We start from the raw sequence: 16,010 nt of genomic DNA on the forward strand, positions 1-16,010 counted from the left end.
TTCTCGTGCTCGATGCCACGTCACGACGCAATTAGCCAATTGCGCGGGCCCGGATTTATTTGGCTCCAGTTGCATTAGCCCAAGGAGGAGCGTCCTAATTGCCGCTCTGCTCGATAAATAAACTTTACGAGCGAAACGCGTCGCATTATGCGAGCTGTTTTCGGGATAACTCTAATATTTCGACCTTACGTTTTCTTTCCTCGTTCTTATCTACGGAACTTCGGGTTTCTATGTCTACGTGATCTAGCTGGTTTTTCCATGCCAAATAAAATTTCCGTTCGTCACTGCTAGTGTCATAATAATATGACTTTCGCTCTCCGTACATATTTACTCAACCGTCGCGTCGACTGCATATGTGTATGTCTATTACAATAAAAACGTTATTCTGACATTTCAAAGATACTTTCATATTCGTCTTGGTCTGCAAATAACGTGTTTTAAAATGATTGTTGTAAAAAATATATATTTCATTTCCGCTGAGCGAGTGTGGAAATTCCTTTCCTAACCTTAATGAGTTTCGAAAGGTCTTTGCATACAAATGTACAAGCTAGCAATAAAAAATACGCTACAAGACGGTTCTGCATCATTTACATTTTTTATTTCTTTTAATTATAAAAGTTCAAGCTCAAGATATTCGAGTCTTTGGCGCTTTTGCACAAACTTTATATTTGTTTATAACTAAAGTCTTAATTTATTTTAAATTAACAATACTTAGTATGCAATGAAATAGAAACTATTTTTTAATATCTGTAAACCCGTAAGACTGATTCTTTCTTATTATAGAATCAAATATTTTTCAATGTTTATACGTTCGATAAAGTCAACTTGTGAGAATACGTTCCAACGTAAATTTTCAAAATAGATACATTGTTTCCTGGAGATACGAAGATTGACTTAGTCAGATGAGAAAGATATTTATGTACTGAATTTACAAATCACCAGCTCTATTGAAAGTTAAACCTTGTAGTATTTTACCACCACAGTGATCTTCAATAAGTTTATTTTATCTACTTTTTTTTATTTAGCTTTCAAACTCGCAGGAATATGCAATTACAACAGTTGATGGTCAATTGAATACAGCGTTTTGAGAAACTTATATTTTAACGTTGCATTCCTTGGAAAATGTGCTTGCAAGCTTCAATCTTCGATTTAGTCGTGATATTTTCGATACGGAGGGGAAGTCAAAGATTGAGATTGCGTTAATTTCTTAACAATTTAATTCTTTGATTACTGAACAATGTGCATTGTCATGTTACGTGATTAATATTTTTTGCCTATCTCTCGTCCGCGTTTACATAAAGGATTGTTTATATACTTGTTGCCTTAGTTCTTATAGCAAATTAAGCATCCACGTGTTTCAATAGACACTAATTTATAAAGAATCAAAGTTTTCTTCATAGTGGTCAAAGTTTGTTGAATGTTCAGATCTTCCGAATTAAATGTCACTTTAAACAAACTTTTTAATATTTTTATTAAAATTTTTATATTTAAAAGAGCTATAGGCTAGAATGGCAATAAAAGAATTCTCAACTACGTTCATACACGCGCTGTTACGTATACCGGTGTTTTCGAATTAGAATAAACCTTGATAATCAATCTTAAAGATGTCTCTTACTTCTTATAAATATTTTCCAAATATCATTTCCATATATTCTCAACTTTTACGATGACTTTATGTTTTAACAATAAAGTTGAAAAAAGGCAAATTAGAACTCTATTGTTTAATGATAAAGTATAAAAATGTTAAAAACTAGAAAATTGCTTTCACACGGGAGTGGTTATCTTTCTTATGTCAATGCGATTTTTATTTCATAAACTCATTAAAAAAATAAACATTTAATATCATTTGATGTATATTCTTCGATTTAATAGTTAAATGATGAATCCATTTAATTATGTGATTGTTTCAATAATTATTAGACAATGAATTGATAAAATCAAAAAATTAGTGAATTTAATGACGTATAAATTAAAGTTAACAACTGTAACAAAAAAAAAATTCAGCCAAATAAAAGAAAAACTGAATTAATAATAGGGGGTATAATACCATTGAAATTGCTAGTAACTCATGAATATCATTCACCAAATTCTTGTCTTATCAAATGTATATCTGTGTATTGGAATATCGATATTTCTTTGAATTGAAATGAAAGCAATCATTTGGACTAGACTGGTATATAAGTAGATCTTGAAAAATGGAATAACACATAACACGATCTTCAGCCAATTTACGCAGCTCTATTTCCAGTACTCTTAGAGAGCAATTATCAGGCTACTCGTATATATAATCTATCCCATTGATTAAAGACATTATGTAAGTAATAAAAAATTATATATCTAACAATAACATTCTCTTATAATTACGATTATTCTAAACTTGAATATTCTTGTAACGGAAGGATAACCAAATGGTTGTTATTGGTTACACTTTTGGGACTGTCAGTTTACTGGCCAGTCGTACAAGCAGAAGAACGCCAAGATTGTTTGTATCCCAAAATTATTACGAGTGATGGTAAATGTGTCGATGCACCACGATGCAAGGGTGGTATTGGTGGCTTTGGAGTGTGCCGATCATAGTACAGATAAAATAAATAAAACCTTTGCTTGATTTTGCAGTATTTCATTTTTCTTTTCTTTCCATTTCCTATTCACTTTTCAACAAAATAAATCAATCAAATGTTGCATAAATTTATTTTAAGATTAAAAATAATGTTGAAATAGTTAGGTTTTTTTTCTTCGTTATGTGAAATTCTTTTCTTATATTTAAATAGACAATAGTAACAGTTGCAATAGCATTCAAAAATACTCACGGAAAATTATGAAAATTTAGCGTACCACAGAAAATACGACAAGTCGAATGCGCAATATTTTGAAAAAGAATGTTTTTTTTTTCGCGAATTGGATGAAAATATGCTCGCATAGATAAGTAAATTTACACAAATGTATTACCAAATCACGTTACATAATCGAGGGCCATGCGCATTCGACGTCGAACAAGTCAGGTAGAGTTCGCGTGTTCGAAATCGAATAAATGGTAGCCCAAGCGATAACGGTAAATTTGCGTTCGATTGCCAATAGCTGGTAATTAAATTACCTCCATTTAGCAGCGAAACCAATTTCATACAGCGTAAAACCGCAAGCCCTTGGAAATTCGTTGGAACATGGATCGGGAAACGTAATTTGAGGAAAAGAAATCGCATGAATTTTCCGTCTCACGGAAGCGCGCAACATCAGCAGGGAAATACATATATTTACGGCCTCTTGCGTCTAGCGAGCAAAGTACAGCGTCGTCGTCGAGTCGTGTCATTCGATCAAGCAAACTCGCTATATGCGTCTGCGTCAAAAATGCTCTTTCAGGTATATGCAATTGTACAGGTCACGTACGTTTGCCGTCTGCAGCGGCGGCGGATCTCGGCCGCGTCGTTCTCTTTTTATCGCGCGATGGAAATAGAGCGCGAGAAAAAAAGAGGGGAAAAATGAGCTGCAAAGTGGATAAGAGAGCGAGAGAGAGAGAGAGAGAGAGAGAGATAGAGAGGGCACTCGAGCAAGTAAGAGGTGTATGGCGCATTGTGACTCGTTTCATCCGCTCGTATACTGCGGCAACTTCTCTACGCTACGTACAAAGTGTCGTAATAAAATCGCCACGATTCGCCATTGGCTCTCGCGCGCGCGCACTCGCGAGAAGAGTTATCCTATCCGGAGCTTTATGGCGACGCTCCCGACAGAGGTCCTTAATTGTTTTCCATAGGCGCGCAAGATTTCAAAGTTGGCGAGCTCCTCTCCGCAGCTCCTCTGATTTATCGCGCCGGGATAACAATGGGCACAACTTGTCGTCGGCGCACTCGAGAAGCCCTGAGCGAGCGAGCACTTGAAAAATTAATTTTCAGCTGTAAGCCGCCACTTTGGCGCTTCGCTCTCTCGCTTTAATTGACTGCCCTCTCAAACTTTCGACTTTGCTTGCCGTTGCCAAGACTACACCCAAGTTTTCGCACGAATGAAATTTATTAACCGACGACTTTCCACTCGGAATAAATATCAAATCGGCTTATCGGCTATCCTTTATTCGGGCGTGGAGCTTGCAATTTTCCGCTTGATACTCGAGCGTTTTTAAGACTCGACCACTTGGAAAGTTTGAGGAGATTTAATTAACGAAGAATTGGCGTTTTAAAGCGGATAAAAAAGGAAGCGAGTTTCACTACTGGTTCTCATTCAAATATCCTCTCTTATTCCATTTTAAATTTGCTTAGCGTAATTGAAAGTCATAGAAAAAAAGAAAGAAAAAAAGAAAAAGAGCCGACGAGCAATTGAATTTCATAAAGGAAGCAGGTCACAAGAGTTTCGCCAAAGCACTTTGGAAAAAAAATCGCGTGCAAACGTGGCGCAGCAGCGGTGGCGGCTGCCACGGCGGTGGTGGCTGATCGAAGCGACGCGCACAATAGACTCCTCTCGCGAGAAACTTTTCCTCCTCCTGCTCCATCGACGGCGCTTCGACAGCTCGCGCGATATACGAAAACGCGCAAGTTCGTTTATTATTTCGCTCTCGGCCTCGGCGCAATTGCCACTTTGCCCGGCGCGCGCCAACTTTATCAATAGACTCGTGTCGTCGAGGAGCATTCTTATCCCGCAATAAAACTTTGGCCCTCGAGAGAGAGAGTGCGAAGTAACGATGACACCGGCGTAGACTTTTTCACTGTTGCGCGGGCCGCTCGGGGCAGGCGGAAAAGAAACAGAGAAAGTCGTCGGTCGGAGCGATAAGGTCGCCCGATGCGGTTGCGGTGCGAAATTGCCCTGTGGTTATGTGCGCCGAATATACGCGTGCGCGTCTGTGTGCAGCTTGCACTACCACCTCCCTCGAGAAGAGAGAAAGGGTTGACGGCTGCGCAAACATGCCACTGTTACGACCGGTCGATCGCCTCGTTATCGGCCACAACTGCAGTTTTCTCGCTTCGGGACACGTTAGTTGCGAGTTAGCTGCGTTTAGCTCTCCGATTTTATCGCCGTTCGCCGGCCTCGTTGAAAACGCCGTAAGGGCAAGGTCAACGAGAGCTCCGTCGATGAGGCTGTTCTTTATTTGGCGTCCAATCAGCGCGCACGCAGATGCATTTTTGCTCGAGTGCCGGACAATTGGATGGTACATAAACAATTAACGGACAATCGAACCTATCGATTTCGCGACGAGCATTGTTATTGGCGAACGAACTCTGCTTCCGACGTGATACGAAACGGCTTAATGAAACTACATTGGCTTCTCGATAATTACGTTACTGCAGGCATCATTGTTCCCCGGCCGTGTTCGATAACAAAGCGTCGACAAATGAGTCTGAAAATTGCGCGCGGGGGTTTGGGCTGAGGCGCGTCGTAGAAATCATTTTACAAACGGTCGCGGGTGGAGAGGAAATTTCGGAATTTTCGGAATTTTCGGCAAAAGGAATCCTCCCGCGTCTGGTCTCACGGTCCACGGGGCGAGAACGAAATGTTGCGCGCGAATGAAGCTCGACACTTTGTCGCCGCGTGCACCAAAGTCAAAGAGTGCGCTCGGCGGCGATCGGCAACAATAGACTCCGGCGCGGTGCAGTGGTTATCGAACCTCGACGGGGCTCGGAGGGAGAGGAAAGGGACGGAACAGCAGCTCGCGGCCGCAAATGAAAACGTATGTACGTCGGAGGAAAAAGGAGAGGAGAGGAGAGGAGAGGAGAGGAGAGGAGAGGAGAGTGGGGATAATAATAGAAGGCTCACACAGGCGCGGCTGATCGTGCGCCTGACGGCTGTGTAATAAAGTTTAATCGCCGAGAAATGGCGCGCGCCGATCATTGTTTCATCGTGCTTTATTATTTGCGCGCAGTCTGCGCTCGCGCGCCGCCAGCTTACGCGCACTCGCTCGATTATCAATCGCTCGCAACGTCTTGGACTCGAGCTTTCCCCGCTCGTTTCTTCCTACGCCACCAATTACGTTCGCGCGCTCCACATTCTATGGACTGCTAATTCGATAACTGTCCCGTCGAGAACGCGAGGTTCCTATCAAATTGCAGGGGAGAGGAGAATGCTCCTTTTCATTCGTTGAATCCTTAGTACGCGGGGGAAAAAGGTAAACGTAAACGAGCGGAAAATTACGAATCACGCTATATCGCTATATACCTACTTGTTACAGCCTTGACATATGTTCTTCGGTGCGCGACGACGGCCAACTTTTGAATTTTAACCAAATGCACCCTTACGTGCAACGTAACGTTCAAGTGGCGCGCGACACACGAAATGAAAATCCCAAGAGAGACTTTTCCGAGAGAGCAAACTGCCTAGCTTCCCTTTTCAGTGCTTCGGAGCTTGCATTTATCGCCGCATAAAAGCCATTGACATGAAATATTCAATGACGTGAAATCGAGTGAAAAAGTTGAGCTGTTGTACACAGCTCAATTATACATGCCAAAAGTTCGGCACGTACAGCGCATGGTGATTTGCTCTCGAGTTGACAGACCGATTATCGATGCTTTGTGCCTTTGACTTGCAATTTCGCTTCGAGCTAAATTATTTGGCCTGGAAACCCGGGAGGGAGTGAGAGGACGCGTTCACTAGAACAGCAGACCTGTGCTATGCGACAAATTGCGAGTAATTAGATATTTGCTTTGACAGCCTATTTCAAAGGCATTTATAATAGGTTCGCAGGGGAGTTATAGTTCGGCAAGTATGGACACTGCATTCCCCCCTCGCTCGTCTCCGTTTCTTCTTTTTCAACGTTCAATTTTACATTGATCCTGCAACATCCAATTGATCAGCTATTGTTCGCGGTAACAACCATCTCGTTTCATTTTTCAAAGGAAAACTCTACGTCGCGTCACGCATGATTTACGCGAGATTCCGTTATCATGGTCGCGTCAGCATGTCGCAGAAATATTTCTCTGGTGCAGTTCATCTATCTCGCGTCGACAAAAGTAACGTTCACTAAGAGGATTATCCGCCCAAAAAGAGAAAGGTATCCGAGCGAACTTTTTACGAAGAAAAGAAAATACCGGCCGCGAGCAACGGAAATCTAATACTCGGCGAAATAAGCAAATATCTCATAGCGAAATTAATTAGGAGGAAATTAGTGGCCGCGCGCCAGCGGTATGGCGGATCGAATTTAAAAAGTTCCGTCGCGGCCAAAGTTGGCGAGGGGCCGAAACGACGGGATTAATTTCACCGCTCGCGCAAAAAGTTGAGCAGTCGCAACGCGTGCCGCTCTTTTATCTTCCGTTCGCCGGAGGGGGGGGGGGGTGGAAGAAATAAATAAACAAACAGCCTCATCGGTGCTCGCTCGAAAATTCTCCAATATGGATTCGCGCGCGTTCGACGGATGACGGATGGCCATCCGTCACGCTACGCTTCTCGTATTCTCGGCGGTTTGAACGCGCGAGCGCGCCATATAAGATTCATTTGCTGCGTGATCGGTTGGATTATTCGACTTGGCAACGTAACGTAGCCCCTGCTGGAGGACTCCGGAGAGAAAAGCAAACGACCGGCCGACTGCGTCGCTAGGCGTATCCGTGCGACGCGCGCGAAGGGCTCGTTTCGGCGCGTTGCGGCCTATGGAAACTCGACGCAAAGCGCGAGTGCGAGAGCAGCTGCGTGGCGCGGATTACCGCTGTCTCTCAACGTCGGCTGTGCTTCCGCGAAAATCCGATGAAAAGGACAGGAGCGGAGAAAGAGCGTCCCCGCGGACGTGGCCGGGCGCTCGCCTAAAGGAGCAAACGACCCGGGAGAGAGGCTGCTCTTTCGTTTTTGCGCCCGGGCTTGCGAGGACGCGCGGCGCGTGCCGTGCACAACCTCCCAATCGGATTGATCGGAGTCAGCCCGGAAAGCCAACTAGAGCCCTCGCGGGAGACTCGAAGGGCTGCGCGAATATCGCTGCCGAACGCCAAACACACGAGTAACGAAGACCAAGTCGTCGCGCTTGGGCTCGTTGCGCGTTGCCCATGACAATGACGGAAACTAGCGTAGGCGAGAGCGAGATGTAATTAGCCGCGTACGTACGGGGTAATTAATAGTGACCTCTTCGATAATAACGCTCGGCGCACAGCAGCTTGCCTTCGCCGCCCGTGCAATTAGTTGCGGCTTTGCGCGGCTCGAACTGCTGCTTGCGCTGTCGCCTGAGCCCATTCCGAATTATCAATTGACGCGAGAGCACGGACCAGGCGCACTGCACAGAGGCATTTGGTTGCTACACGACGATTCGAACCTTTGTTTGCGTGCGCTTCGGCTTTTCGCTTCGAGAGAGAGAGAGAGAGAGAGAGAGAGAGAACAGAGCAGAGTTTGATTCGTTTGCAACTCACGCAGTTATATCGTCACTTCTGTTTACTCCTCGCTAATTGCCGCGCGCTTTTCCACTTTTTTTATTCACTTTTCCTGCTCGTTACTTTGTTTCTCTGTGGATTTCGATCGAAACGAAGGAAACTTTCCACGAGCGCGGGGATCCTTTTAATGACGTGGCTCGCAATGTGCTCTTCATTTTTTTCATCAGTGCTGTAAAAAAAATAATTTTTGCCCGAACGCGAAAATCGCATCGCAATGAAGATTCTTCCACAAGAGAACGTATTTTTTCACTCCAAGTTTCATCGCCACTCGAATTTTCAGCACAGAATTTGCAAACTCCATAACGAGAGAAAATAATACTGTTACTGCACTAGCGAACCGAGCAACAATCAAGTACAGGACATAAAAGGTGAATTTGATTGCAGTGCCGCTCTCGTGTGCGCTCGGGCGTTTATTTTCAGTAGGAGTATCTCGTCGAGTTTTAGCGGCAACCGCGGCGCTGTTAAAAAATAATTTTTTTTGCCTCTTCGCGTTTCCCGTTCGCTATCCTTGCAGCGGGCGACGCGCGCAGCGAGCATTTGCAGAACGAGAACCGCGTCGTGCAATAATTGAGCGATCAGTTTTTTTTTTTTTTTTTCTTTTAATTAATTCGCTCGAGGTAGTTTCCTTCATGAATAATACGGCCGCGCGCCAGCGAAAATTTCATAGTGCTCCTTAACGAACCGCGCGCAGCTCGCTAAAATTAGATACATACTTTACCTTTAACGTCTGCCTTAGCTGCCTTTTGCTTTTTCTTTCTTTCTTTGCAGCGGGGAAACCTCGCGGAGGCTATCGAACGATCAGCTCCCATGAAATCGATTCCACGGCACGCGCGTGGGTGTTTGATGGAAGGATAATGTTGGCCGATATACATTTCATTGGGTATTTTTTGGCCGCTGTCCTTGTCCCGTTTTGTTGTCGGACTTTATCTAGTAAACGACGACGAGGTGGAAGAGAAAAAGCGAGGGAACTCGATAAAGTTTTCGAGCGCGCGCTGCACTGAAGGCAGCTCGCTCGTTTACGGGGCCTCGATAAGAGGATTCATTTGGCAGCACGAGTGCACTGCACCCAGGCCTAGGCTCCAACGTATTTTTTTCCTTTTTTTTAGCATTTTCGCGTACGTGTGAGTGTGTATACGTGTGTGTGTGTCGGCGAAGGAAAGTTTTGGCTCGCTCGGCTGATCATCATTCCATTAACACTTATTGGATACTCGATGAGTAGCTTCACGAGTTTTCTCGTTAGCCTGAGTCTTGTTTTGCTATATTTTTTCTACGTTACCAATCCGGTTCATTACTGATTAGTCGTTACGTAGTTGTTTGGGCAAGTATTCAGTTGCTATCAATTTCCAAACGGTTAATCTTTTTAATTGGCATATTTCTATTGTAGTCGTATGGCCTCCTCGGTCACTCTGACTACTTAGGAATTAATTAAAAAACCAGTCGCTAGGGGTAGGCCAAGTGCTCCGTTAACATTCTAAAAATAATCACGTTGATTAACAATCGTCATTCCAAGAAAATTCATATTGATGCTATGCTCTTGAGCGTTTATCCTTTTCAAAATTCTCAGCACCTTTTTAGATTCATTCGATTGTATTTTTTTTTTTTATTTACGGCAAACATTTCATGCCGCGGTATTGATTAGAAATCCGACTTGACATTCATTGCTCCTTTTACATTAGTTCTGGTAAATCGCACACGAAAGTGGTTTCGGACAAACGATATGAGTATTAATTTTCATGAACACATGATTTGCCCTAACAAAACAATATCACTAAACCCTTGTAAGCTCCATACCAATTTCCGCGTAAAGTCGGAGAATTTGTCCGTGTAATTTGAGCGCGTTCCAGCATTCCAAGACAATACTCACGGAGAGGCAATCACCTTGGAACAGCTTTGTTGCTTAATTAACGCAATTCGGCGTGCGTAGAAAAGAGAAAAATCAGCGAGCGAAAAGAGGGGAAGGGGGAGAGCGAGCGGGGAGAGCTTTAATCATCGATGCTGCACATCCGTTCGCGTCCGTTCTCATTAAGTCACAGGCACGGCAGCAGCGATCGGCCGAGCGAAGAGCATCACTCCGAATATGAGCGAGAGCGAGCGTGCGATTGATTTTCATGCCGCTCGCCCGTACCGAAAATTAAAAGGGAATCCACGGCGCGGGAACTTTCGACGAGTGCCTGCGTCTGCTCGCTCGCGGCGCCATTTCGCACCAAAACAACGACTAGCGTGCGAATTTACCGGCCACTCGAGCGGCCAGGAACGAAAATCTGCCTTTAAAAAGCAAGCTCAGTTGTGATCGTTTTGGCAAAGCCTCGAGTGTCGAAGAATAGAGCGTAATTAGGCTTTCCCTCCTCATCTCAGGGTTCAAAATATACAAGTATATAGTCGACGCTTTCGATTCCCACGGACTGCGATGGGGCGAGCAAGGCGACCCTTTTGCAACGTTACGTAAGCGATAGGCGACGCGTGGTAATGGACAAGCTTCTATAGCAGCTGGCTTTTTGCTAAAGTGCCGATATGGAGTCAATAACGGGACCCGCCAAGAGAGCGAGGATTCTGTTGTCGTGTGCGTCGCGCGCAGCACATTTGCCTCGGCTGCCTGCCTACTACGCGTTTCTCATTCTCTGTCTCTCCGCGACGTATATTTATAGTGCGCGAATAGACGCGCGTCTTTGAACGCGTGATTACGCATTCAGCCGCGATCGACGAGAAATTTGCAGGTCGTACGTTCTACTCGGAACGAAAATGGCGCCTGGGAAAGTGTTGAGCAAGCCGAATGGCAACGCAGACAGGAATAATCATAGTGCGACAGCAGTGGCATCGCGGGCGTATCCCGGGCACACAAAGGGGGCAACGCATGTAGGTTAGCCGAGCACTCCAGCTTTCTCTCTCTCTCTCTCTCTCTCGCTCGCTCGCTCGCTGTCGGTATGCGCGCGCGTAGTAGCCGCTAATAGGCAAGTGGCGGCAGCACTCCGATTAGACTCCAACGACCAGCTATGGGGATTATGTTAACGTGGACGCGATGCACTCCTATAGCGAAGCCTCCTTTCACGAGCGATAGGCCTGGCTCGCTCCCCGACGACGCTGATTAGATCGTCGGATCGGGGAGACGCGCGTGGTCCGCGTGGTGGCGAGCTCGTCAAGGTCCACGCTGCGGCTGTCGTGCGAACTGGACTTTAATCTACCGAGGCTTTTCATCTATCGCGCGTCCTTTTGTAATAAAGCTACGTCCGCTACGGGGCAGATTTACCGCTAGCCGAAAAGTGCCGTACGAGGCATTGCGATACGCTAATACACCGTTTGTACTTGTCACGCCTGTCCACTCTCGCTCGGCATTGTTCGACTCCTTCTGCTCGCGATTGTTAATTATATTCTCTCTCGCGGGACGTCGACGCGGGAGTATCGTGACCGGCACAACGAAAAATCAATAAAAGATCAACCGCCTCGCGAGCCAACGCCACGGAGAGATCAGCGACGATCGAGAAAAGGCGCGGGCTAATGGATTTACGGGGACGCGGCAAGTTCCCGGCTAAAAGTTTGCCTCTTGGCGTTCGGCGCGGTTAATTCGCCTACCCAATTTACCCACGCAGTCACGTTCGATCTTGCTTCGTTCTTCTTCTTCTTCTTCTTCTTCTTCTTCTTCTTGCCCCCTAATTTTCATGGCTTTCGCTGTTGCAGGAAACACCCGACATGGCTACGGAAGTTCGCCCTGCCAGGCCTACCGTGCCCACGATAAACCAGTCCAAGAGGCCCATCATCATTTATCCGACAGGTAAAGTGTATTCGTTACGCAACCAAGGCCGTCGTGCAATTACAGAAATTGTAAGCACGTTCGCGTCGGTCGATTTACTTTTATCGGTGGAATCAACTTTCCGACATTTTAGCCTGCGCGCGATAGGGAGAACCTTTAGCGCGTACAGATATAGCTGGTTAAAGCTGAAAGGCAACTTTTGATGCTATTAATAAGCGCCGATTGATCGTGCAAGATTAAAGACACGGAATACTCGAATGCCTTGGTTTCTGCTTGGTTTGTAGTTAACCAAAAAGGCAGGACAAGCCTGTCCGATTCCTTGACGCATAGATGCGAAGCCAGCCAACCAAGAAGCTTCCGAGATAACCATCGGCACGATCCTGCTATATGACGCACGCTCTTCCTCCTGCTTGCCCCCACGCACAATTATTATTATTCATGGGCACGGTGCCAGCTGCAAAACCAATCGTTTCCCTCGACCTTCCGGCTTGAAAATAAGGAAAATCTCGGAGAGGTTACTCGGCCACAGCAAGTGCGCGCGCCCAAGGTCGGGAGCCTTGAACGTCGCTCGCACGCGACGCGATATTCGCACGCGCGCAACACCTTGACCCGCACGCGCGCGGCCGCGATTTCGCACGGCGAACGCCGAGCCCCCGAGTTTCGGAAGAGCGAAGCACGACGAGCGCTGCGCCCCCCTGGCCTCCCGCGCCCCGGGCAACAGTCTTATCTCCGCTCCGCGAGCAGGCGGCCCGATGACGAACGAAGCCCTTGGCGCGCCCTCCTCCGCTCTTTCGTCTCGGCTTATCGCCACGAGGCCATCCGCGAGCGAGGCTCTTCGATAATTATTATTCGCCTGGCCGTTGACACGCACCTGCCGCCGCGCTTGCGTCGCGGTCGCGCCAGGTTTTCCCCTGTCTCGCGCCGATTTACTCTGGCGCGAGCAATTGGCTTGCCTCGCGCCAAACGACATCCGTTTGTTTATCTTTTCTTTCGCGAGTGCCGATCCCATATCGCGCTCCATTTTATTGGGTTTCCGATTCTTCTCCCCGGCGTTATTTCAGCTCTCGCGCGCGCAGGCGCCAGTCGAAAAGAAAACAACTCTGGCTTTCCCTCCGCGCGTACGCGTTTTATTGGAAAAGAAGACGAAGCCGACTCGAGAGGGAATCGAGCCTTTGAGGATCCGAGGCTCCGCTTCGCACGAGCTCGCGTGAATGCGCGCGCGTGCACGGCTTACGATTCCGTTCGGCGGCACCTCCCCGAGACTCTTCGACGAGTCGAGGCCAGTCGGCGCGCGTTTCGTTCTTTTCGACGTGGAGAAAACGCGGAAAGCGTCCGCTCGAGGGCCGCCTCGTCCCGGAAGCGAGTGGAGAGAGGGGGGGGGGGGATGCGGGCAGCGAGATCGAAAGCGAGCTCGCGCGTCGTGAGGGTCCCCGTCGTCAGTGAGAGGGCGTCGGCGAGACGAGGCAACGCGAAAACAATGCGAGCCGTTGTCCGTCCGCCGATGTGGCCTATACCCGGCAAATCAAAGGCTCAGCCGTGTGTTTGCTATTTGCAGTGTCGCCGGAGAGCATAATAATACCGATAGTGTCGTGCATCCTGGGCTTCCCGCTGCTCGCGCTGATGCTCATCTGCTGCCTGCGGCGCCGGGCCAAACTCGCGAGGGCGCGTGCCAGACGGCGCAACTGCGACGTCGAGCACGGCGCGCTCAGTCTCGTCAGATTCAGCCCTGTGCATCGGCTTGGTGAGACATTTCATCGGAAGCTCGCGTCCCGACGCATGCCGCGAATGACTTTCTTCCCACCGACACGCGCATACATATGCTTATTTTGTCTAGTGCTCTCTTTGGAATTTGCTCGGCGTGCCGCGCGCGGCTTGCATCTGCGTTGTCCGTGTGACGAACTTTGATGCACCGGAACCTTGGCAGAGAGAAAATGCGTGTCGTTGCTTTACGCTCTATTATCAATATTTTTGACATTCTTCGATTTGAGCTTCTGTTTCGACTGGCGTCGAAAAGAACGAAACGAATACACGTGCCTCGAGGAGGAACGCAATTCTTCGATTGTTTTTTCTATAAATTCCTCGGATGTGTATTTTTCAAACGGGCATTATCGAATTGAAACTATTCTCGCGGAAGAGTAATACGGTTTGTATTGATGGATCGGAAAAAGTATAATGAAATAATTTGATAAATTGCGAGGAACGGTAAAGGTATCTACCGCCAGATAAATGATTTACTCGACGCTCGGTGAGCTTACGGATTAAGGGTAAATAAGATTCGAAAAGTAATTTCTATTCGTTGGCCATTGCGGTTGAAAAGTAATCGGTTCTATTTGAAGGTATAACATTCCGTCGCAATAGCGAAGCTCTCTTATTTTCCTTTTAATCTTGCGAAAGCTTTTTTTTCGAGAAAAGCTCTCGTAAGAGCAGAGCGCGTCCTCGGGACGAGAGCTTTTGAATAATAAAAACGCGAAACAAGTCCATATGAATTTCTTTCGCCGACAGCATCGACGCGAGCTCGCGTGTGTAATATATCGCGTGGGCGCCATTGGAGAATGGAGGATGCACGATTGATATGATTGATTTATTGCAGCCGGAATAGAGAAGCCACCGAAGACGTTGCCGATACGGGCAGATCGAGGCTCTCGAGCTTTTGCAGCTTTGGAATTGGATACCGTTATGGAAGAGCGCTCTGATCCCGAGATGAGCACCGCGGTGGAACTCAGTAGTCCTGACTAGCATTTAGCCCCGGCGATCTCGAGGTACTCTCTCTGCTGACTCGGCGTCCTTCGTATATTATTCCCTATCGATATTTCTCTCGCGCTTCGTACCCCTCCTCGGCTTCCTGTATATTATACAACTATATTAACTTGGCTTTATTCGGCATGATTGCGAATCCAGTTACGAGCCTATCGATCATCCTACGTAAGGTTGAATTGCTCATGGGAAAATTAATCTTCTGGCTCAATTTGAATTATTGTTCTGATTTCTCGGCGTGGGAATGCGTGGTCCATCGAGAATTATTATTTAATAGTTCGCTACAGCACAAAAAGCAACATTTTCGCTAGAGCTCAGAACGGAAGAGCTAGCAGACTTGGTTTTCCGTCAGAGTGAATTTCGTTTTGAGTTATGGCTTTTATTGAAATCTCACGGGCTTCGATTCAAGTCTCGTGTATCGCAACTAATTAACTTAACGAGCGTGCTCGGCGCGTCGCTCGCCATTTCAACATCCGTTCCGTGAAACTGCAACGTGCATTTCAGATCGCCGAGGCCTTCGAAAGGAAACGCAGTGCCCATACCAGCAGCTCACAGTCCGCTGTGGAGCACGCTGACAAACGAGCACGACGACTCGGAGCTGGAAGCTACCTAGCAGGAAACCCCGGGCGCTAACTACATTAGCGCCCTGGTACTCGACTTACCCATCATTTACTGACGTGAATTTCAGTCTGGGTTGCCGGCGACTTCGACCCCAGACTTGCGCAACGATCAGCGCGATGCGACTGCTGCTACTGCTGCTGCAACCCCGCACGAGCGAGTGTAAAAATAACGAACGAACAAACGTTATTCGACAAGTCAACTCGGCCTATCTCAATTGCTTCGACGTAAACGTACACGAACACTTGTTATATACACTGCTGCCATGTGTGTCGACGAGTCCAAAGAAATAAGGAAATGGCGCGTGTATTTTATGAAACTGAGCTTTTTATTTTCCTCAAGCTTTCTTTATAAATCGCTTGTTGTACAATGCGTAACGTCGAAAACAAAGTATAAACGCTGCGACCTATAAATACAAAACACTGCATACAAATATATTGTACGATTTTATATATGTGTAAAGCGCAAAGAAAACATAAGAAACATAGCTATATACGTGTCCCGTACGAACGTAGAGTATTGCAATTTTTATATTACATTACGTCTATCGGTTTTTAGTGGATGTACAT

The 16,010-nt window shown here is 46.6% G+C and overlaps 1 protein-coding gene across 1 annotated transcript in view; it reads left to right on the forward strand.

Moving 5' to 3' along the window:
- Positions 1 to 15,466, forward strand: part of LOC131668764 (uncharacterized) — a 28,459-nt gene extending 12,993 nt beyond the window's left edge. The window contains exons 2-5 of the mRNA XM_058943184.1: positions 11,997 to 12,090; positions 13,625 to 13,810; positions 14,660 to 14,828; positions 15,328 to 15,466. Coding sequence (XP_058799167.1) covers positions 12,009 to 12,090; positions 13,625 to 13,810; positions 14,660 to 14,805 — 414 coding nt within the window. The 5' untranslated portion in view covers positions 11,997 to 12,008 and the 3' untranslated portion in view covers positions 14,806 to 14,828; positions 15,328 to 15,466. The remainder of the gene's footprint in view (positions 1 to 11,996; positions 12,091 to 13,624; positions 13,811 to 14,659; positions 14,829 to 15,327) is intronic.
- The last annotated feature ends 544 nt before the right edge of the window (positions 15,467 to 16,010 follow it).

This window comes from Phymastichus coffea, unplaced genomic scaffold (assembly GCF_024137745.1).
Source record: "Phymastichus coffea isolate CEN01 unplaced genomic scaffold, Cenicafe_Pcof_1.1 PCOF00083, whole genome shotgun sequence".
Taxonomy (NCBI): domain Eukaryota; kingdom Metazoa; phylum Arthropoda; class Insecta; order Hymenoptera; family Eulophidae; genus Phymastichus; species Phymastichus coffea.